Below are 24,540 nucleotides of genomic sequence, written 5' to 3' on the forward strand. Positions count from 1 at the left end.
GATGCCACATGGTAATAGGAAAAAAACATAGCCACTACACAAAAAATTTAAAATCAATATAAGCGTTGTGCGCACTTTAGTTTAGTGCTATGTGCAGTGTACATCAGACAGAGAAGAACAAATAATGTTTCGACTAAAAGTGCACAGAACTAAACAAAAATTAAAAGAAATATTGCCACAACCGAGAGATTACACAAAAAAAACAATTCCACCCCTAGACTACCCTGCAAACAATATATAAAATAAAATAAAAAAGAACCAAAAACTAAGGGTAATCAAGCACAAACCCACATGTCAAAACGGAAAATAAACAACGACAATATAGACCAACAGCACCGGTGCCTGTGCAAACTGTATGACATGCACACAGATTAAAACACATATGCACACAGCCGCGAAGTCCAGAAAATATTGAAAACACCAACAACGTGATGCATACGACCACGAAACAGCAAAAAACAAGGACGAAAACAAAAATAAAAATAAAGAACAACTATAACATACCTCCATCCACAAACTCCATGATCGAAAAAACGATGCACTGCCGCAGAGAAAAACCGGAAGGGAAACGGTGAGACTGGATGGCAAAACAAAAAAAAAAAATCTAATCCTACCAAAATTAAAACACCTAAAATAATGCATTAGAATCCCAGACTAAAAATAAAACATCTACAATTACAATACAAGCCTTACTAATTAAAATTAAACACATAAAAAAGGAAAAAATGATTAATCTCAACCATCAAATAGTATAAGATGGACGGCCCCCAATTTGTCTTATTTCTCATCTAAGTAGGTTGTCTCATTTGATTATAATTCCATAATCCAAAGTCTAAAATATAAATATTACATAACAACAAAACAATTCAAACACAAAATTAACATAGCAATCCAAATTGTAAAGAAATATCTAATTCATCCATCACCCCTCATCACGGTTCGGTATTCGATTCGGTTTAAGATCCTAAAATTTAACATTTTCATATTTTCCGAACATACTACCAAACAATACGTATTTACATATTCAAATAATATATCCATATCCAAAATCTAAACATTATATAACAAAATAGCAATTCAAAGTGCAAACATACTACTAAATACTAATTGTGATGTAAAGAACAATTGCAACAAACAACAAAAGTGCAAAGTAGAGAATAAAATATAAAGAAATCAAATAAGAAATTTAAGAGAGATACCAGGAGGATATGAACTGAACGATGGAGTAGACATCAAAAGACTTAGATTTACTCCTTTATTATTATTATTATTATTATTATTATTATTAAAACGAGTTCTATTCGATCCGGTTTCGGTTAAATTATTATTATCCGAATTGACCAAACCGAATTGAACCGAACCGAACCGAACGAACCGAACTGGAACCAAACTTTAAAGTTCCAAACCGGAACCAAACTTACAGTTTTAGTTCTGGTTCCGGTTCGGTCCGAACCTGGTCATGCCTTGTTTCTTCGGGCAAGCCCATCCAATCTGCGGAATAGTATTAAAGTAATCACCGGCGACTTCTTCGTGCTGCAAAGAAGCTAGGGTTTATATTTTCTGCATTTTCATCAATCTTTTTACTAAATGCAGTACATGAATCACTGATTCCACTCTCAACTCGATTCGATTGGTTCGATTCAATGGCTTTTCAGAGCAAGAAACTCATCAACGACCCAAATGGTAATTCATTTCCTATGGAGCCTATGTTTGTGTCTACAAGTCATCTTAGCAGTGTATTGTTATGCTTGAAACTTGATACATTCACTGAATTTCTGAATTCTACTTGGATGGTTACAGACGTCGTGACAGAGTTCATTGAGGGCCTTGTGGAGACATATCCTGGGTTGCAGTATTTGGATGGTTTTCCCGAGGTGAGATTAGTTTTTATGGAGCTTTGTTAAGCGCTCATGCTCTGTTATTGTAACTCACTTGGCATGTTATTTACAGCCTATATTTTACTCTTGCATGCTGATATAGGTTAAGGTTGTTTTACGTGCTGATGTTTCGGGTGCAAAATATGACAAAGTTGCTGTAATATCAGGTTTTTAAGCACTTAAACTATGCACTATGTTTCTTTAATGCTTGAATTAATTATTAATTAGCCTCAAGTTCCTAAATTATTGTATATGGTACTAGCAATCTAGACCTTTTCTATAATTGAGTCATAACAACTAACAAAGGCCTTTTGTGCTGACTTTTAAAGAAAGGCCTTACACTATTTCCTTTCACTCTCAAGGAAGAAAGTGCACCGATACATGATGAACTCTGTTGCAGTTGTTTTGAATCAAACCTTTGGTTGATAGTACCAATAGTAATAATAATAATAATAATCAGAATAACCTATGAATCTGAAAATGGTAAAATGGTGTTCTTATAGATCTCTAGCAAATCCTGAATGACTTTTTGCTACTGTATTTATTGTAATGCTACATAAATAGGTGTTTGTCATGGTAATTTGTGACATAGGAGGTGGAAGTGGCCATGAGCCTGCTCATGCTGGATTTGTTGGGGAAGGGATGCTGACAGCTGCTATATGTGGAGATGTTTTTGCCTCTCCAAACGTTGAATCCATTCTTTCTGTATGATTAGTACTGCCAATCTATTTACTCAAGGATCTTTACATTCTTGCTTCTTGATATTATCAACTAACTATATTTAACTTTAGGGTATACGAGCTGTTACTGGTCCTAAGGGATGCCTCCTGATTGTCAAGGTACCTTGGCTTGTCCAATGTCTAAACCTAAACCTTTACTGCCTATTTGTCTGGTTTAGCTTTTGTATTACCAAAATATGCATGTAAATCTAGTAATTTATACTAGTATTTGCTTTTACTAAGGTGAAAATAACTTAGGGCCTTTTCAATAACTTGATCTTGTTCTGGAAACAGAGTAGAATCAACTGTTCCTTAATTGGAAAACAGAGAATGAAACACTCTATTTCCAACTTCGGATGTTTTCTTAATTTCCTTCAGTAAATTGAAAGCACTTTTCTGTCTATTTTCCTTCAGTAAGATGTTTTCTGCTCATGACCACCACCACTATTGGCTACTTCCACCCATCATTAACTGACTTTAAATTATTCAAACAATAGGAAATTTATCTCAATATATTAATTTCAAAACATGAAATGAAATTAAAGTAACCTAAAACCGTAACTTCATTTTCAACTCTGTTCAATAGTGACTTTTAGGCATTCAAAAAATTTGGATATCCAAAATAATTATGAGTTCTTTTGTAATCTAATTTCAAAGTAACAATCTGAATCTGATATATGATATTCTCAATCTAACCCAAAGGTAAATTCATCCAAAATGTAAACCTATTTCAATTATGTTTTTAGTTTACATTTCAGACTACTTGAAAAATTCCAATATCTAAAATAATTATTGGTCAGACCCAATCTTACTCAATGCCTACCCTCTAGCCTCTGCTCACTACCATTGCGACATGCCACTTGCATTGATAATTTTAAATTGTAAAAAAGAAGAATGAAAACTATTTTCTTAATTGAAATATATGTGATTTTGAACGTGTTTTGCAATTTTCAGTGGAAAATGAAAACTTGGAAAATTTTGGAAAGCTAAGTGCGCCCTTAGTGTCTATGCTAAAAACTGTGCACCTTTTGAACCCTTAACAAGTTATTAGATGTACTTGAGCAATAATTCTTGATTTTCTGTATTTCTTGGTTCTTCTGTACAGAATTATACTGGTGATCGATTGAATTTTGGTCTGGCTGCAGAACAAGCCAAATCTGAAGGCTATAAAATAGAGGTATATTGAATAGTTTTTTCTTTTTCTTTAATTTATAAATAATTCCAGATACTTGATCTATCCTTAAAAAACAAGGAATCATAGATGTCCTTTTATTTTGATAAGTAAAAGAGAAAAATAATTGTTTTTTTTTCTTTCTTTAATTATAACTTTTTATGATATGCCTAAAATTATTCTTATGTCTAATAGATGGTAATAGTTGATGATGACTGTGCTTTACCACCTCCAAGAGGCATAGCTGGACGGAGAGGTTTGGCTGGAACAATTCTTGTTCATAAGGTTGGCTATCTTTCTAATGCACATTTTTAGAACTCAGTTTTTTTTCCCCAAATTTCAATTTTGTGGGCCTGTATAAATTATCCTTTTCACCACGACATCATTGACAAGTGTTTATGTTTTATTTTATTTTCATTTGATCGTTGGGAAATTCTATTATATACTCTTTAACTTTGTTAAAAAGGACCTTACTTCTGGTGGTAGGTCAGTAGGTGATTGACATCTTTACCTTGCCTCTTTATAAGAGTAATTTTCCTATAGATCCCTTTGCTCTCTTCCTTTCCAAATTAAGAAGCCACTGGAGTTTTCTATTCCTTTAAACATTTTGGAATCATGAATGTTGGGGATTACATCCTGGCCCATTATGATAATTTTTGTGGGTCTCTTTGTATATAGTGCTGTTTAGAAATTCTCTTTCCATGCCTTTGTTCTTAACTAATTTTTCTTTCATCCTAGGTTGCAGGGGCTGCAGCTGCCTCTGGTCTTTCACTAGCTGATGTTGTCAGTGAAGCAAAACATGCTTCAGAAATGGTGGGAACAATGGGTGTTGCACTGTCTGTTTGCACATTGCCTGGTCAAGTCACATCAGACCGCTTAGGCCCTGGAAAAATGGAGCTTGGTCTTGGAATAGTAAAATTCTATTGCACTTGCTTGATGCTAAGATCTAGCAAAACTTTACTTGAATCATGTTTGTTTTACACCTCAGGTGCATTTCACTTCATGTTTTGTGAGGCAAAATCATATGATTTCAGTTTGTGTTACTCTCATTTCTAATGATAATATGATATTAGTTGTTTAAGCCTTATGGAAGTTACTTACCAAAAAAAACCTTAAGATAGTTAGATTTTAGGTACCAGTTTATGCCATTTAGTCTAAAATCAAGGATTGATGGAGTGAATGGGAACCCTCAAGTTCTTTATGAAATTAACTTGCTGTGTATTTCTTGTAGCATGGAGAGCCAGGTGCCGCTGTAGCTGATCTCCAACCAGTAGATGTGATTGTTTCTCATGTTCTGAAGCAGATTTTGTCCCCGGTATGTGGATAACATTGGCATGCTTATAAAGGATGAACCATCTGCTCAAATAGAATTTCATTGTTTGAGGTCTCTGTTAGTTTTTTATTTCTAATTGGACGAAGGGAGTAGAGATCGTGATAGAACATGAAAAGGAAAAACCCTAATTTTGTCAATTTAATTTTGTGATTTAAAACAAAAATTTAGGCTGCCCCGCATCTGCCTTTGTAGACCTGTATCTGTATGATATAACAACATTGTTAAATGGGTCCAATGTTTAATATTGTTTTAGAAACTTTCAATTTTTGAGCTCCTTGTATTAGGATATCCTCTGCTGAATATGCATGACCTGACTAACTATCCCTCACTTCAAGCAACTCAGCAAGCCATACTATTTTATTTAATACCATGCTACTAACTAGATTGCTTCTCTGGTAGTTACAGGTGCATTTGAGTTAATCCTTTATTATATGAAAATTCTTGGCTTGTATGTAATGTTCACTGCCTGAGGTTGCCTTTTCTTTCATCATTACAGCATTTGATGACAGTTTTTTAATCAAAATGTGTGCCACCCCAGTTCCACTATTTCTTTTAGTCTACAACACTTAACATGGAGAATGCAATTGCCTTTGTAGGAAACCAACTACGTCCCAATCACACGTGGTAATAGAGTTGTACTCATGATTAATGGGTAAGTTTAGGTCATATGTTGGCTTGTATGTAAAAATGGTCTTACCATCTATTCATTTGTTCTTATATTCTTCTTTCACTTTATTCATTTATTTTTTTTGTGTTTGCTTTATTTTTGTGTGGGGGTGTTGGGGGTGGTCTTGGCTCTATATTTTGGGCATAGTGTTGACTTTCTAAATTGTGTAGCTTAGTAGTCATGACCAAAAAGTGAAATAATTAATGGGAGGATTTGCTTAAAGTGAAGTGTAAAAATGTATCACAATCTTATTTGAAGTCTGAAGACAGATGAGGCTAGAGAGGATCTTTGCTTCCTCCTATTTGGGATGTCCCAAGAGTCATGTTTCATTGTATTAGATAAATTCCAATTTACAATTTTTAAGAACTCAAACCCAATTAAAAATTCTTATTTAAATCTGGAATGTTTTCTCTAATATTTTAATACTAGTGTAAGTTACACACCATGTATGAAATATTTTGCCCAATATTAAAATAATAATTATGTTAAAATTTTTGAACTTAAACCATCTTTTGCAATTTATTGAAGTGGTAAATTCCAATTATCAAATTCAAAAAATATTAAGAAAGCTAAAAGATTTATACTTCTGTCTAATAATAATGTGAACCATTTTCCTAAATTTAATATTTTTTAAAACAAAATAACTAACTAATCCATACTAATTAAAATGTAAATTAAATTAAATTTATTTATTTTATTATTCTAATATAATGTTTATAGAGTTAATTACCATTTTGGTCCCTCAATTGTTTCCCAATTGTCAATGTAGTCCCTAGTTTTCAATTTCAACCAATTTGATCCTCGAATTGTTTAAAATTTTGTAAATTAAACCCTTCTAGGGATCAAAATGATGATTTTCACATTTTTAAAATTTCATCAATTTGGTCCCTAAAAGGGTTTAATTGGCGAAATTTTAAACAATTCGAGGATCGAATTGGTTGAAGTTGAAAACTAGGGACTACATTGACAATTAGGAAACAATTGAGGGACCAAAATGGTGATTTCCCCTAAATATTACCATTAAATAATAGAAGAGTAGATAGTTTGGATGCATGTACATGGTAACAATAATAGAGGATTGGAAGAGATCACGGAAGTTATAACAAGGGTATTTTTGTCTAATGAAATGTATCTTACAACTTTTTATGCACACTGTACAAACCTCTTTGCCCTCACCCCACAAAAAAGAAAAGAAGAAAAAAAAGGAGAGTTTTTCTTCCATAGTTGGTCTGTTGAACTGCTCACCCACCTTAACTTCATACTCTTTTTTGTTGCAGATTAGGTGCCACACCAGCTATGGAATTGATGATTGCTGCTGGGAAGGCTGTCCCCAGATTGCAGTTGGAACATGGACTTGCTGTTGATAGAGTGTATACAGGATCATTTATGACCTCTCTTGATATGGCAGGTCTGATATAGTTCTATGGAGTGCGCTTTTCATCAGATAGCATTTTTCTCACAATCGCACTGTATTTATTGTGCAGGATTTTCAATTTCTGTGATGAAGTCAGATCAAGCAATTTTGGACAGGTTGGATGCTCCAACTAAGGCTCCATACTGGCCTGTTGGTGTTGATGGTTAGTGTTGTCTAAATTTGTGTGTTTTTATATATTTATGTTGGTTAGTGTTGTCTATATTTGTGTGTTTTTATATATTTATGTAATTATGTGTTTGTCTATTCTTCTTTGACAGAACCACAAAATAAATGATCTGTGACAAACTATGAACTGCTATTAGAACCTTGCATACTTGTATGTAGCAATTTATTGTGGGAGTTATATTGTAACTATATTTGCTGTTTATTGTATTTCCTTACAGGTAACCACCCACCTGCCAAGATACCAGTTCCACTTCCTCCACGTTTGAGTAAGAGTGATGAGGTATGTCTATGTTTGTTTCTTGAATTTGTTCTATACTAAAGACACAAGTAGATAGATTACTTGCTCAATACTAGGTGAAGCATGCAGTTAAGACTTAAGAGAGAACTTAATGTTCTTTTAAAGAGGTTTTCTCCTCGCCCTGTGACCCTAGCCGGCAAAGGACCACAAGGAGGTAAACCAGTCTAGGTTACCCATAGCTGACCGGCTCAAACCCACGGGTTTGAGGATCGAACCTCCAACCTCTCGGCTGTAGGTAGAGCGCTCTTACTACCTGGGCTGTCCTTGTGGACTAAGAGAGAACTTAATGTTGTTAACAAGGCTGGTAGGGTAGAAAGTTTTCATTAAGGATGTGAAAATTTTATTCGTTTTACTTGTTCAGAATGGTTCTCCTCTGCCCAGGTGCTAATTTGTTGTGCAAAACTTTGCAAGTTCACAGGTTGAACAAGTGATAAAGAGGAGTTAGAATATTGTTCCCACGAGGATTGATCTATATTACTAAGTATTAAAGTTATAATGCTTTAAGCATAATTTAAACAATTGAAAACTTTGCAAGTACACAGGTTGAACAAGTAATAAAAAGGAGTTAGAGTATTGTTCCCACGAGGATTGATCTATATTACTAAGCATTAAAGTTATAATGCTTTAAACATAATTTAAACAATTGAAAGTTAAAATTGAAAAGAATAAAACAAAGGCACAAAAATTAAAAATAAAATGAATAGGGGGGTAGACTAATTAGAACAAAAAGATAGTGACACTGATGTAAAACCCCTGGGTGTATTCCAGAAAAATTTCGACCTCTCTAATAACCCAAATATCGCACCTTCAACCCACTCTCCTCCAATGTTTTCTTTCTAAGCTGATCTATAAAAACAAAATAAACAAAACCCAGTTCAAAAGCTAAAATTATGTTCACCAACAAGAAGAGATTGCTTGTGCCCATACTTCTTCCCCGAATCTAGGTCTTAGAGCTGACCCAATTGACTTGATTTCTTGTTCAAAAGGCAATGACAGCCAGATGTTTTAGGTGTTGTACTATTTGAGGAATTACTGTTTCTTGCATCTTGATTTCTAGACATTGGATGGGGAGAGGTTGGAGCTAAGCTAGGTTAGTAAAACCTGTGATTGCAGTGGAAAAAAGAAGGAAATCTTGAAGGATTTTTTTTTTTTTTTTTTTTTTTAAATCTAAATTTCTCTCTCCATGTTTTCTTCCAGAGTTATGCTTGGGAGGAATGTGTGTTTTAGTTCTTTCTAAAATTTTTATATATGTGGATGGGTTAATTTGAATGGGTTTATACAATGAGTTACAAAGTGACCACAATTTAGTTGAAGATATGAGAAAATTGTTCCTAAAAAAAAAGGGAAAATCATTTGCCATGCCATACATAGTGGGGTGAAATTTAACATTTTAGGGTTTAGGGTGTAACCCAATTTACCATTTATTTTATTATTATTATTATTTTTTTAATAACTTAGAAGTGAAAAATTGAAAAGAAAGTGACATTTTATTATTTCCTTAAAAGTCGTATAAATTGGGAAAGAGGGAGTATTTATTTTGTTCGCTATCCACCAAGTGGATGAAACTATACCAATAAGAAAATCTATATGCACACACGCACTCATGTGTGTATGGGTGTGTGTATAGAGAATATTGGATTGTATATGCCTTGGCTTTGATATAGCTCAAGATATTTCCTGCCTCTGCCCGTTAGCTTAGCTAAATATATCTTCAAGAGAATTGATACTTTCTTGTTCTTCTTTCAATAGACATTGAGTCGGCCCCTACAACTGACTCCTCAAGGTCATATCCTTGAGTCAGCTATTGAAGCAGCTGCAAGTGCCGTTGTAAATCTTCGAGATTATTTGAATGAATTGGACAGTAAAGTTGGTGATGGTGATTGTGGATCAACTGTATGCCCCTTCATTTTCTTTTTGTTTCATCAAAATTCTTAACATCTTATTGCTTTGTGTACTAAGCTAATTGTTGAGGAACTGCAGATGTATAGAGGTGCAATGGCCATACTTGAAGACATGAAGAAGTAGTAAGTTTTCTTCTTAGCCCCCCACCCCTCACACAGACACCAATTAAACTAGCCCCAACCAAAAGCAATAAAAGCCAGCTGTTTTCACCTCTTTTCTTCACTAAAGGTAACTTTTTCCAACAAGTGTCAAATTTGATTCTTATTAAATTTTGTGGGTGAAAGGATTTTACTTTTTTCTGTCAAGCTTCTTTAATGGAGGGAATTTGTGCTGTCACATCAACTCTAATGTGTATATGCAAAGTTTCTCTTCTCCTGCACCTTGTCCAGCTTGCAGCCATAAGTGGTCATGTTATTTTGTAGCTTATTTCATTACTTTAATTAGTTTTAACATCTGTTTTGTAGAAAGTGCTCTGTATATAACAATGTCCTTATTGCATTGATATGTGCTTTAATATGCTTTTTTATATTAACTTTCTGCACTGTAGAGTGCAGTAGTATGTCTATAATACCCAATTTGGAATAGATTTGAGAAACTTTTTATTTTGGCAGTTTGTATATCTATCCTTATAAGCATTTGCTTGTTGCTTGCCTTATCGTCAAATATCGCTCTGTCCTTCCAGTTATCCACTNTTTTTTTTTTTTTTTTTTTTTTTTAAATCTAAATTTCTCTCTCCATGTTTTCTTCCAGAGTTATGCTTGGGAGGAATGTGTGTTTTAGTTCTTTCTAAAATTTTTATATATGTGGATGGGTTAATTTGAATGGGTTTATACAATGAGTTACAAAGTGACCACAATTTAGTTGAAGATATGAGAAAATTGTTCCTAAAAAAAAAGGGAAAATCATTTGCCATGCCATACATAGTGGGGTGAAATTTAACATTTTAGGGTTTAGGGTGTAACCCAATTTACCATTTATTTTATTATTATTATTATTTTTTTAATAACTTAGAAGTGAAAAATTGAAAAGAAAGTGACATTTTATTATTTCCTTAAAAGTCGTATAAATTGGGAAAGAGGGAGTATTTATTTTGTTCGCTATCCACCAAGTGGATGAAACTATACCAATAAGAAAATCTATATGCACACACGCACTCATGTGTGTATGGGTGTGTGTATAGAGAATATTGGATTGTATATGCCTTGGCTTTGATATAGCTCAAGATATTTCCTGCCTCTGCCCGTTAGCTTAGCTAAATATATCTTCAAGAGAATTGATACTTTCTTGTTCTTCTTTCAATAGACATTGAGTCGGCCCCTACAACTGACTCCTCAAGGTCATATCCTTGAGTCAGCTATTGAAGCAGCTGCAAGTGCCGTTGTAAATCTTCGAGATTATTTGAATGAATTGGACAGTAAAGTTGGTGATGGTGATTGTGGATCAACTGTATGCCCCTTCATTTTCTTTTTGTTTCATCAAAATTCTTAACATCTTATTGCTTTGTGTACTAAGCTAATTGTTGAGGAACTGCAGATGTATAGAGGTGCAATGGCCATACTTGAAGACATGAAGAAGTAGTAAGTTTTCTTCTTAGCCCCCCACCCCTCACACAGACACCAATTAAACTAGCCCCAACCAAAAGCAATAAAAGCCAGCTGTTTTCACCTCTTTTCTTCACTAAAGGTAACTTTTTCCAACAAGTGTCAAATTTGATTCTTATTAAATTTTGTGGGTGAAAGGATTTTACTTTTTTCTGTCAAGCTTCTTTAATGGAGGGAATTTGTGCTGTCACATCAACTCTAATGTGTATATGCAAAGTTTCTCTTCTCCTGCACCTTGTCCAGCTTGCAGCCATAAGTGGTCATGTTATTTTGTAGCTTATTTCATTACTTTAATTAGTTTTAACATCTGTTTTGTAGAAAGTGCTCTGTATATAACAATGTCCTTATTGCATTGATATGTGCTTTAATATGCTTTTTTATATTAACTTTCTGCACTGTAGAGTGCAGTAGTATGTCTATAATACCCAATTTGGAATAGATTTGAGAAACTTTTTATTTTGGCAGTTTGTATATCTATCCTTATAAGCATTTGCTTGTTGCTTGCCTTATCGTCAAATATCGCTCTGTCCTTCCAGTTATCCACTGAATGACCCTGCAGAAACTGTTAATGAAATGGGATCTTCTGTCAAAAGAGTGATGGGAGGAACAAGTGGTATCATGTAGGATGTATTCTCCACTTAAAAATGTGTTTCTTTTTTCACATGATGGTTTTTCCTATAGAATATGAATAAGTGCATCATTTTTTGACAGTTACAGCATATTATGCAAGGCAGCATTTGCAGAGTTGAAGGCAAAGAGGCAGACAAGAAGCTCCGCGGTGCACTGTAAGTAGACTGCTATTTAAGCAAATTCCTAGGTTTATTGTTGACTTGAGTTATTGAGCCGGCCTATTGGATTAGGGGTTGATGCACTTGAAGCTGGCATTGCTGCTGTAAGTAAATACGGGGGGGCTAGCGCAGGTTATCGAACGTTGTTAGATGCTCTTATTCCAGCTGCATCAACTTTGAAAGAGGTTATTCATAATTCTGAATTTATCATGCCACCCCATCCATGGAATCCCCGCCTTTTTTTTTTTTTTTTGCCTCTTTTGGGCAACCTAATATATGTATGCCATTTGTTGGAATAGAGGTTGAATGGTGGGGATAACTCCATTGGAGCTTTCATTGCTTCTGCTGATGCAGCAGTGGCTGGAGCTGAGTCAACCAAGGACATGCAAGCTCAGGTCCATTTTGCAAATTTGCATCATCCATTAAACTTCCCCCCGCCCCCCAAGTTCCATATACTAGTGCATTTATTTACTTGAAACTTTTAGCTTGAATACAATATTTTATGCCTTGAGTTGCAGGCTGGTCGTTCAACATACATCCCTGCTGATATTCTTGCATCAGTCCCTGACCCAGGTGCAATGGCTGCAGCTGCATGGTACAGAGCAGCAATTTTGGCTATAGTAGAGAAAGTGTGAGGCATCATAAACAGAGAAATAACAAATATTTTTTCAGCAGGCTTAATTTTTGTTGTTGGAATTAACATGAATTCTGTAACTAATTAGCTTTCCTTTCCGCCTGTGCAGTCCTTGTGCAAAGTTGAGAAAGGTTACATTTATACATGCCATACAGAGTACTTACTTTATGTCATAATTTTGTGACACTTTGGTGAATGCAGGTTTCGTTATCTTTTGAGTAGTAGTGATTTACTTTGTTTCCTGCGAACTTGATGGGGACCCTTTTTTTGTTTTTTGTTTTTTGTTTTTATTTTTTTTATTTTTTATTTTTTAAATTAACATTGAAAAGAGATTTGTGAAAGCCATGAAAATCAAGAGAGTATTAGGACTTCATAGTTACTTGTGATAACATAAGACACAAAAATTTAATATATACATGCTTATTATTATTATTATTATTATTATTATTATTATTATTATAAATGTACGTGAATTGGAAACAACCGTTGTCAAAATCGTATGACTTTATCATAGTATAAGGATTGAATCAAATTTGTAAAAGGCAAAAAACATTGGTGAATGTAGGGTTAGGCTATCCTCATTAGCTTGGTTACCGAACCGTGGTTACTGAACCGCTCGAAACTCGTTCTACGCACATTCCTATCTTGTTTACATAGTGACTTATCTTCTAATATAAAAAAGTCACAAAAATAGCATTTAATGCAGTTCTCGCCCACGAGAAAACGATGACGTATTGCGATGAAGAGTTGAGTGTTTGTTATTGTTAGTCACCGTCCTTTTCCGCAAGTAGAATACATAATCGATACGTTTATTTAGGTTTTTAAATAAGCGACTGAACAATAATGATGGCTGTACATTAATTATACAATGTAATCATAGATATTCATGCGTGAATATATAGCCGGAATATGTTTAGAAAATCGAAAAGGTTGCAACGATTCGTGATTCGATACATATGTTCTGGGAATGAAAAAGGAAGTAATGCAACTTATCTCACACTTATATTACAACCATATATATACAGCTTTAGACTTCATCTAAATTACATTACCGTATTGAGATACTCTCACCCTTGAAAATTACCCCTCATTCTTATATGGTTTATGGTTTTTTTTTTTTTAAGAAAACAAAACTTCATTGAAGTAAAATAGTCTGTACAGCAAGGCCCAAAAGTGACCATGCATATGTAAAGTATGTACAAAACACTAACTAGCTCAAGGCTCAAAAAGAGAGCTATAACCTGCATACATTCCTTTTACTCTAAAACCACCGTCTTCCTCATTCCACCAAACAAACTCCAACCAAGTGATAAGCATACACGTTCCTTGCCCCACACTAGATGGTGGGACCGATGTCCCCCAATGTAAAGATAAAACCCACCACCCTTGGGATCACGGTCAACTCGGAGGTACAGAGCTCTGTATTTTACCCCCCAAGCCTTTTTCAACCATGTCCCTAAGCAATGGTTCTCACCACCTTCACCCTTGTGCTCTCAAACCACTCTCAAGTGCATGGAGCTTCATGTTTTGCCACCAAGAGCTTATTAGTTCAAGAACACAAGCGATGACTCCCTCCCTTGTCACCCTTAATCCCAAGGCCAGTCCCCAACTGTACAGAGCTCTGTATTTTACCCGGGGGGACTTATATGGCCTAAGAACTAAGCAATAACTTCCAAACAATCACACCTCCATCCCAAGCAAATTTTCAACTACAGCCTCCACCTCCAAACATTCACAGTTCACATCATTTTCACCATGCTATTAGAAGCACTCCCACCTGTCTGTGTATGCTATGCAAGGAACATGCATGACTTATGCATTCAAACCATATCAATCATAAAAAATCAGAGGGAGACCATGGCTTTAAAATAAAAGAATGTAGCACATCACAGCCCCCCTCCCCCCTTAAGCATCAACTCCACAACTTTGTCACTATAAACAAACCAAAATCAAAATCAAAAACCAAACAATGCAGATCCAGCTCTGGTTTAAGCCTTCCTTGTCAGATCTGCACTCTAAATCCTCCATCTCTATGTATAATTCCTGTTAAAGAATAAATGAATCCCAGAATCAGGTCTGCTTCTCAGCCTTACAGCTTCATTAAAGCACACCCCTCAAAACCATGCTGAATTTGATTCTGCAATATGATCACAGCCCTGCAACTGCACAAAAAAACTGTTAGCTTTCATATTTCCACTCCCCTTTTTCAGTCTTTCACTCATTTTTCCACTCAGAGCTCCTCTTATTTTACCTCTCACCAAAGTCTTCTCATATTTCTTTACAATGATATTCACACTCCCTTTTTTCCACTCATTTTCCAGACATTTTCCACTCAATCTTCCACTCATTTTACCACTCACCATACTCACAGTCCTCTCATTTTCCTTTATTATTTCCAATCTTCCTTTTTTCACTCCAAATGCCACTCATTTTACCTCCATCAAACACTCAAAACAGATCACTCCACCTCAGATCCCTCCCAAACACAGGATGCAGCAGCCCAGAACCCCCAGGATCCCAGACCCTACACCCCAGCCAAAGCCATAATAGAAGGGTCCCCATCATATACAATCCAGCCCAGGTACAAAGACAAAATGGGGAACCCCCTCAAGAGCCAAAACCCTCCCAATACTTCTACGCAGGGCCTCTTTTTTCAAAAACACCACATTCTGACCCACACAGGAGTTAACAAAGCAGCAGGCCATAGTATTGACCTTTTCAGAACATTGGCTCCTTCTCATCATCACTCCCTGATTGGTGGAGTTCATCTCAATTCCACTCCAGCTGTGGGATTCAACCCATACTTTACATATCATCTTTTTTGAGCACCACTCTTCACAGTCATGTAACATTTCCTTAACTAAATCCCTCAAGGTGCATCCTTCCTGCAGCATATAAATACAAACAATACAGAATGCACCCCTTGAAGCACACATGCTGAGCAATAGGACAGATAACCATTTCCCATATCATTCCATCATTTCTATTTTGCTGCTTTGCTTTACTTTTCCCTTCTTCTTTTTCTTCTTTTTTATGCAAACAGACAAAGAGCACTCCCACATCTAGGTATATGCTATGCAATGTTCCATCAAATGTAGAGATACAAACACACAAGCAAGCAACCCCCCTGGTCACATAAACTACTACAAGGCAGCCAGCAGCAGCAACCTGTGATAGCTCATTTGATTCAAAGGATAACTTGCCCTGGTTTCAGCTTTCCTTGCTCTTTGCTTCTTATTCTTTAGAATTTAAACTTGTCAGCTATCCTTTCATCTCCCACATCTTCAGTTTGCACTCTGCTTATTCTCAGCTCAATATTCCCTTTCTTCTTCTCTTATAGTCAGCAAGCCTCATGCCCATGTGACTCCCATAGGCACTCATCAGCCCACCAACCTGCAGCTTTCCAAAACCTGTTATCTGCCTCCTATTTCACTTGTCAGATCAGCTCCCTCTCTCTTTTTTTTTTTCAATCTGCACTCTGCCTATTCCCAGCTTCATCTTTCCTGCACACAACCAAAATTATTGCAGTTATGGAGCAACCAAGCCTCATGTCCATTTGCTCATTGAACACTCATCAGCCCAGCTGTCATTCCTTAGTCCACTTTCCGTTTCCTACCATCAAGCCTCATGTCCATGGATTTCAGACAATCATCAGCCCATTCTTGCACCTTATTCAGTGCTGTTTCTGCTATCTATGCCTGCAAGTAGCATCAACTTGTTGCGGATTCTCTCAATTTGCTATCTCCATTCTGGAACCATGGTGCATGTCTCTCCATTTTTGTGCCATTAAGCCTCATGTCTATGGACTTTAGACAATCATCAGCCCACCCTCAATCATCCAGCATCATCTCCCAATCCTCAAATCACCTCCAAGTCCTGCATATCACCAAACAGCATCCTTACCTGGTAAAAAACAAAAATGAGGGATCCCCTCCAGTCTTAGTAACTGGAAAAATTCTTTGGGTAATCCCCCAACACCCTTAAATAGAACAGATCCCCTTCTACATTTATCAGCCAGGCAACCTGCAATGCAATTAACTTTTTTGTCACATAAAGAAATGGTCACAGTGAAGTCTTCAGGCCTCCTCACGTCTAGGATCAGAGGTTCATCAGACTCCAGGACCACATGCCCTATCTTCTTCCTCCTGCACCATGCCCAGCACTCCTGCATCATCTCCAAGATTGGGATATCCTCAGCACCATCAGCTACAAATACACCTGCAAAACAAAAGGACCCTCTAGAATTCCTACCAAAGAAACAACAACTCTTACCCTCCCTACATATAGCACAATTCACTTTCACCCAACCCCTTGGTGGCCTGGTCCAACTCTTCCTTACTGTTAACCTCCCACACCTAAAATTTTCAGCTTTTTTCATTATAAACTTCCAATTTGGTGGAAACCCATCCCAACCAGGCCACCTTCTTCTAATACAATCTACCATATCCCTTGTGATTTTGAAAATGATTCTCTCAACTGATGCCTTTCCCCCCCCATACCTACAGCTAGTATATTCCACCCACAACTCCCAGATGATCACTACTGGTATCCTCATAGCCAGAAATTTTAGTAGCCTGTTTTTTATATGGCTATTCCACTAGTCCCAACGATGAGGATTGATAATCTGATTAACGTAAACCCAAAGTTCAGCATAATAATACAAGAGATATAATGAATGACATAGAAGTAGAGTCCTAATACAATAAGACTAATAGACTCCTAACACTCCCCCTCAAGCTCAAGAGCCAGAGGGAATGATATTGAGCTTGCCCCGAAGTAACGCAAAGCGCATACTGGAGAGTGGCTTAGTGAATATATCCGCTAGTTGATCCTTAGTCGAGATAAAGTGCACCTGCAACTCCTTCTTGGACACTTTGTCACGCACAAAATGATAGTAGATCTCCACATGCTTCGTCCGAGCATGAAATATCGGATTCGCACACAAGTAGGTAGCTCCCAAGTTGTCACACCACAGCTTAGGCGCCGAAGTAGAAGACAAACCAAGCTCATGTAGAAGAGACACTAACCAAGTAACCTCTGCCGACACATCAGCAAGAGCCCTGTACTCAGCTTCAGTAGAAGAACGGGCCACGGTGCGCTGTTTCCGACAAGACCACGAGACCAAATTAGCACCCAAAAACACCGCAAAACCGCTAGTGGATTTCCGATCCTCTGGACTGCCAGCCCAATCTGAATCCGAGAAGGCATGTAAGTCAACCGACGCAGAACGAACAACCCGAAGACCAAAGTTGAGAGTTCCTTTAATATACCTCAGAACACGCTTAAGCATCCCCCAATGAGCTGTAGACAGAGCATGCATATACTGACAAAGTTTGTTCACTGCAAAGGAGAGACTTGGGCGAGTCACCGTAAGATACTGAAGAGCACCTGCAAGACTCCGATACTGAGTCGGATCGCCATAAGGAATAGCCGAGTCATCATCATCACGAACAAGAGAAACAGGAGTGGCAACCGGCTTACAGTCAACCATGCCCGCACGCTTGAGAATATCGGAGACATAACGCTGCTGAGAAAGATGCATACCGCCAGTGATTGGAACCGTCTCAATGCCGAGAAAGAAGGACGGGGTCCCCATGTCACGGACCTTGAACTCCAAAGCCATCTTGGAAACCAGAGTCGAAACACGCAACGGATCGGAGCCCATGACCAGAATGTCATCAACGTAGACGAGCAAATACAACTGCACAGGGCCAGAAGAATAGATAAACAATGAAACATCAGTTTTAGAGGGAACAAATCCAACAGAGACCAAGAACTCCTGCAAACGCGTAAACCAAGCACGAGGTGCCTGCTTGAGACCATACAAGGACCTCTGAAGCAAACAAACATGATCTGGATTAGCCTTGTCCTCATAGCCTGGGGGCTGCCTCATGTAAACAGTCTCTGCCAAAGCCCCATTCAGGAAGGCATTGTGAATGTCCAGCTGCCGGATTGACCAATCCCGAGAAACAGCCAAAGAAAGCAGAAGACGGACCGTGGTCGGCTTGACCACCGGACTGAAAGTCTCAAAGAAGTCCTGGCCAGCAACCTGATTAAACCCCTTCGCCACGAGACGAGCTTTATAGCGATCAATCGAACCATCAGCCTTCCTCTTAGCCCGAAACACCCATTTGCAGCCAACAACATTCATCCCGGGAGCAAACGGAACCAGCCGCCAGGTGTGATTGTGAAGCAACGCATTGAACTCAACATCCATCGCCTCACGCCACTCAGGAAACCGAACAGCCTGAGAGTAACACGTAGGCTCAGGCACCCCAACACCAACAGCAGCATGCAGAGCGATGTGTTGAACAGGCCCCTGACTACGCAACGCCATAGAATGAGACCGGGGAGGGCGTGGCAATCCTCTCCCTCGAGGCCGACCACGCCGAGAGGGACCCGCAGCCACTGCAACTGGATCACCGCCATCCGAAAACTCACCAGCAGACAAGGACTCGGTGGGGGAAACAGCAACCGGACAATGAGGAACCGGAGCCACACCCCAAGGCAGAACTGGCGGTGAAGGAGCCTGCACAGAGTTAGAAGCAGCAAAAGGAAATATGGTCTCATCAAATCGCACATGGCGACAGATAAAAACCTTGTTAGTGCTGAGATCTAAACATCGATAGCCACGAAAAGAGTCAGGATATCCTAAGAAAACACACGGGGAGGAACGAAATTGCAATTTGTTACGATTGTAAGGCCGCAAGAAAGGAAAGCAAAGACAGCCAAATACACGCAGAAAAGAATAGGAAGGAGGAGATCGATGCAAACGAAAATGCGGAGTGTCATTATTTAATACACGAGTAGGCATGCGATTAATTAAATAGACTGCCGTTTCAAAGGCAAAGTCCCAAAAACGCGACGGAACAGACGCCTGGGCCATCAAAGCCAACCCAGTCTCGACAACATGCCGATGCCTACGCTCCACACGCCCGTTCTGCTCATGAGTATACGCACAAGATTGCCTGTGACGAATACCAAGAGTAGAGAGGGTCGAATGGAGCTTCTTGTACTCTCCCCCTAAATCAGACTGAATGGAAACAATTTTACGAGAGAATGATCTTTCAACCAGTGACCGAAACTTATCAAAAATAGAGTACAAATCAGATTTCGCACGCATAGGATATAGCCAAGTAAATCGCGTAAAATCATCCACAAATAAAACGAAGTAACGAAAACCAGTAGATGAAATTAAAGGCGCAGGGCCCCAAATATCCGTATAAATAAGTTCTAATACATGAGAGCTAGACTGAGCAACGCGAGGTAAAGGAAAGCGGGATGATTTCCCTAACTGACAAGCTGAACAAATCGACGAAATAGAACTAGACCTATCCGAACTAACAGGACATGAAGATAAAATCTGACGTAACACGCGTAAATGAGGATGACCAAGCCGCTGGTGCCAGACACTATGAGATGCACGAGCAGCCAAAAACGCAGAGGGACCACGACCCGTGACCGGCCAAGCATAAAGACCGCCCGACGTACCCCCTCTAAAAATCGTTTCCTTGGTTAACTGATCCTTCACAAGAAAATACTCAGAATGAAACTCAAAAAACACACCATTCTCACGCGCAAATGACTGAACAGATAATAACGAGGATGACAACCCAGGAACATGTAACACATTAGACATATGAAGAGACCTAGATGCAGTGGCTAACGAAGTAGACCCAACATTAACTATAGGCATACCTGTACCATTGCCGACCCGAAGAACATCAGGACCATCATAACTAGCAGCAGAGGACAATGTAGAAGCATCCGGAGTGACGTGATGAGTCGCACCAGTGTCGGGGAACCACTGGTGAGACGTAAGCAATGCCGTGTCAGAAGTGGGGCACACCATATTAGCCTGGGGATGCGAACCATGGGAACACCTCCTATAGCAATTCAAGGCAGTGTAACTTGGAGTATCACAGATCTGACACCGAACAGAGGATCGGGAACGACCGCGACCACCGCCCCTGTTCCATCTGCCACGACCACCGCCGGAGCCTCCACTGCCACGAGACGCCTGAGGAGAATGCTGGCCACGTGACTGCTGCGAGAACTGCATGCCGCCACCACGACCAGTCCGACGTACCGCCATGGCCGCCGGTGGATGCTCCAAAGCATCATCTGCACAGATAAAATCCTGCGAAACCAGGAAGTCAGAAAGCTCCGTCAGTGAGATCGGAGGGCCTCTCGTCAACGGCGCCACCAACGGCCGATACTCAGCTCGCAACCCGCGGAAGACATAAAGGTTTTGGTCGTTCGCCGAGACCTCGTGACCAGCAAGCGCGAGATCCTCCACCAAAACGCGAGCACGGCCGAGGTAGTCTGAAACAGCGGAGTCACCTTGCCGCAAGGACTGAAGCTGCCCGAGCAAGCGCAAGGTCCGAGCCCTGGTAGCCGAACCAAGAGTTTGCTCCACCGCCATCCATAACTGCCGGGAAGTAGAACGCCCAATTGCAAGATGCAGAGTCTCCTCCGACAAGGAAGAGATGAGAAGAGATAGTACAGCCTGGTCTTGCCGGAGCCACGTCGCATGAGCGGCTGGCCAACGCCGAAGCCGCAGCACCACCCGCGACACTGCTCGCCGCACCAGCAGCGACTGCACCAGCAGCAGTCCCACCGGCTGCGTCACCGCTATCCGCCGTCGAGGCTTCCACTGGAGCAAGCACCGGACAAGGGTACGTGCCATCCACGAAGCCAAGAAGACCTTGGCCAAGAAGAAACGGTGTCAACTGGGTTCTCCAAAATAGGTAATTTGCGTTAGTTAATTTAATCGAAACATAATGATGGGCCGACGAGAGGCTGTTGGTCGGTAACAACGGGGAAGAAGCAAGGTCGGACACAGTCCGTGCAGAAGACACGGGAACAAAACCGTCATTAGAGCCCTGACCTGCCATTAGAAGAACAAAAGGAACCTGGAGACTACTGATACCAGATGACGATTGATAATCTGATTAAAGTCAACCCAAAGTTCAGCATAATAATACAAGAGATATAATGAATGACATAGAAGTAGAGTCCTAATACAATATGACTAATAGACTCCTAACACCAACAGATCCTCCTCACACCAAACATATTCAATTTCACTCCCATAGAATTAGCAAAGAACTCCCACACCCTCTGTGCTATCTCTCCTCTACAAAATATGTGCTGCAGACTGCTGGCTTGAGGATTCTGACAGCAATGGCATTTTGAAATCATATTGTATCCAAATCTTTTTAGCACATCATCAGTAGGGATCTTCCACCTCCATACCCTCCAAACAAACATTGACATTTTCCATGGAATCTGTTTTGCAAATATCTTGGTACACCATTGATTATTATTCCTGTTCCAATAGCTATCAGCTTGATACTGTTGTCTTCTTAACCATTTCTTTATTTCAGCAGTAGAGAACTGTTTCCCAGTATCTGAGTCCCAACCTGCCTCATCTCTTCTTCCTTCTCTCAGCATTACTTTCCCAGCTTCCCCTCCCTCAGTGATTCCTAACCTCTCATAATCCACCTTACCATTTACCCAGTATTCTCTCAATTGTTCTTTTGATTGCCCTTTACTTCTTATATCAAATTCTCTTGCTATAGCTCCTCTCCCTGTCCAGTTGTCCCACCATACATTCACTTTCCCTTCTCCCACAGTCCATACTATTTTAGGTTCTACCTTTTCTCTTACTTCAATCATTCTCCTCCAAATATGTGAATCTTTGTATTGCCATGTCTTACAAACTGGGTGAGATCTCTTGCAATATTTAGCCATCATGAACTCCTGCCACATAGAGTTTTCCACCCTAAAATTCCACCACAATTTAACTCCAGCTGTTTCAACAATCTCATTCAGACTTGTGAATCCAACACCCCCTTGTTCTATGGGCCTAGCAAGTGTTTCCCATGAACTCCAATGATACTTATCTTTCCCCTCAGCTCTGCCCCAGAAGAAATTAGCAAACATATTCTCCATCTTTTTTATCACAGTTTTTGGTGGTTTGATTGCTGCAAACACATGCATTGGCATGGCTTGCAACACAGATTTTATTAGCACAGCCCTTCCTCCTTGAGATAGTAGCCTAGTCTGCCAACCTTTGCATTTTTCCATTATTCTGTCAATAAGAAATGTGAACAACTGAATTGTCTTCCTTCCCATGTATATTGGGCAGCCAAGATAAATGAAGGGGAATTCTTTATGTTGAAAGCTGGTGACTCCCTTAATCCTTTCTACCACAGCCCTGGATGTCTTTTTATGCATATAAAATGCACTTTTGCTTTTGTTTACCAACTGCCCAGACTGCCTCTCATATTCCTCAATAGCTCTCATTGTGTTGCCAACTGCATTCCCTTTTCCAGATGTGAATATCAACATGTCATCAGCAAAGGCCAGGTGGTGAACCCCAGGCCCTCCACCAGGCTGAGAAAATGATACTTCCTCCTTTCTAACCAAACTGGACAGTAGCTCTGCTGCAATAATGAAAAGACTAGGGGATAGTGGATCCCCTTGTCTTAAACCTCTAGTTGCCCTGAAGAATCCTTTCTGAGTCCCATTCACAATAACAGAGTACCATATGTTGTCAATAGATCTTTTCACCAAATCCACCCAACCTTCAGAGAATCCAAACTTCCTTAATACAGTAAAAATGCATTCCCAATCCATCCTGTCATACGCTTTTGTCATATCCAACTTGAGAATAACATCTTCATTAAGAACAGACATTCCATGACATAACTCCTGTGCCAACAAGATATTATCTACAATGCTTCTACCTTTTACAAAACCTGACTGATATGGTGAGACAATTCTAGCCAGTACCTCTGCCAATCTTATAACCATGATCTTTGTGATGACCTTGCTACAGAAGTTGCTCAAGCTGATTGGTCTGAATTCAGAGAAATGAGATGGATTATTCACCTTGGGCACCATCACAATGGCAGTATGAGTGATGGATGCCCTTGGTCAAAGTCTTCCCCTCAAAGAACCTTTTTATCATTTCCAGCATATCTTCTTTTATTATTTCCCAACATCCTTGATAAAATCCTCCCCCAAACCCATCTGGACCTGCAGCACTACAAGATTTCATACTGAATACAGCTTCTTTCACTTCCTCCATCGTAGGTGTAGCAACCAATTTTAAATTTTCTTCCTCAGTGACAGTCCCATTCAAACACTCAAATATTTCTGTATTCTGATCAACTCCCTCTTTTGTATATAATTTTTGAAAGAATTCAACAACTTTAAATGCAATGCAATGTATGTGTTCCAATCAAAACTGAAGAATGTCAAATATGCTCTAATTAGATGGAACAAAGAGACATTTGGAAACATCTTTGAGAAGCTAGAAAAACTGGAAGAGGAAGTGAAAGAATTGGAAAGTGGGGGTTTAGGGTTTAGGGTTTAGGGTTTTAGGGTTTTAGGGTTTGGGGTTTGGGGTTTGGGGTTCGGGTTTGGGGTTCGGGGTTCGGGGTTCGGGGTTTAGGGTTCGGGGTTTAGGGTTTAGGGTTTAGGGTGGTTTTAGGGTTCAAGGTTCAGGGTTCAGGGTTCAGCGTTCAGGGTTCGGGGTTCAGGGTTCGGGTTTGGGGTTTGGGGTGGGTTTAGGGTTCAGGGGGTTTGGGGGGTTCGAGGGTTTAGGGTTCAGGGTTCGGGGTTCGGGGTTCAGGGTTCGGGGGGTTCGAGGGGTTCGGGGTTCGAGTTTAGGGTTTAGGGTTTAGGGGTTTGGGTTAGGGTTCGGGTTAGGGTTTAGGGTTGACATGTCTATTTGTAAATTACAAATATTTATGTTTATGAGGTTGACATGTCTATTTGTAAATTAAGACTATCTGCCAATTCTCTTACATAATTACATTTTTCAAAATTGGTCCACTTTCATATCCTGTTATGAAAAAAAACATGTTTTTATCAATAAAGTACGAACAACATAGCGAAGAGCATTAATGGCAACTATGCACACCATGGTCATAGCATT

At 39.1% G+C, this 24,540-nt stretch overlaps 1 protein-coding gene across 6 annotated transcripts; it reads left to right on the forward strand.

The window, feature by feature from the left end:
- Window positions 1-1,501: 1,501 nt before the first annotated feature.
- Window positions 1,502-12,814, forward strand: LOC116027262 (putative 3,4-dihydroxy-2-butanone kinase). 6 transcript variants are annotated; one of them, XM_031268780.1, is made up of 20 exons: window positions 1,502-1,683; window positions 1,801-1,874; window positions 1,981-2,044; window positions 2,470-2,582; window positions 2,669-2,716; window positions 3,702-3,773; window positions 3,963-4,052; window positions 4,506-4,679; window positions 4,999-5,082; window positions 5,697-5,752; window positions 7,045-7,175; window positions 7,252-7,344; window positions 7,586-7,647; window positions 9,415-9,558; window positions 11,101-11,144; window positions 11,705-11,788; window positions 11,886-11,953; window positions 12,029-12,141; window positions 12,256-12,351; window positions 12,475-12,814. In XM_031268780.1, the coding sequence occupies exons 1-20, from the start codon at window positions 1,644-1,646 to the stop codon at window positions 12,589-12,591; spliced, it is 1,767 nt and encodes a 588-aa protein (XP_031124640.1). In that variant the 5' UTR covers window positions 1,502-1,643; the 3' UTR covers window positions 12,592-12,814. The 6 variants fall into 6 exon arrangements, with proteins under 6 accessions (XP_031124640.1, XP_031124639.1, XP_031124642.1 ...); XM_031268779.1 differs by lacking the exon at window positions 11,101-11,144 and adding an exon at window positions 9,646-9,689 and having other exon boundaries at window positions 1,503-1,683; XM_031268778.1 differs by lacking the exon at window positions 11,101-11,144 and adding an exon at window positions 9,646-9,689 and having other exon boundaries at window positions 1,504-1,683; window positions 11,880-11,953.
- Window positions 12,815-24,540: the final 11,726 nt, after the last annotated feature.

Source organism: Ipomoea triloba, chromosome 8 (genome assembly GCF_003576645.1).
Source record: "Ipomoea triloba cultivar NCNSP0323 chromosome 8, ASM357664v1".
NCBI classification, from domain to species: domain Eukaryota; kingdom Viridiplantae; phylum Streptophyta; class Magnoliopsida; order Solanales; family Convolvulaceae; genus Ipomoea; species Ipomoea triloba.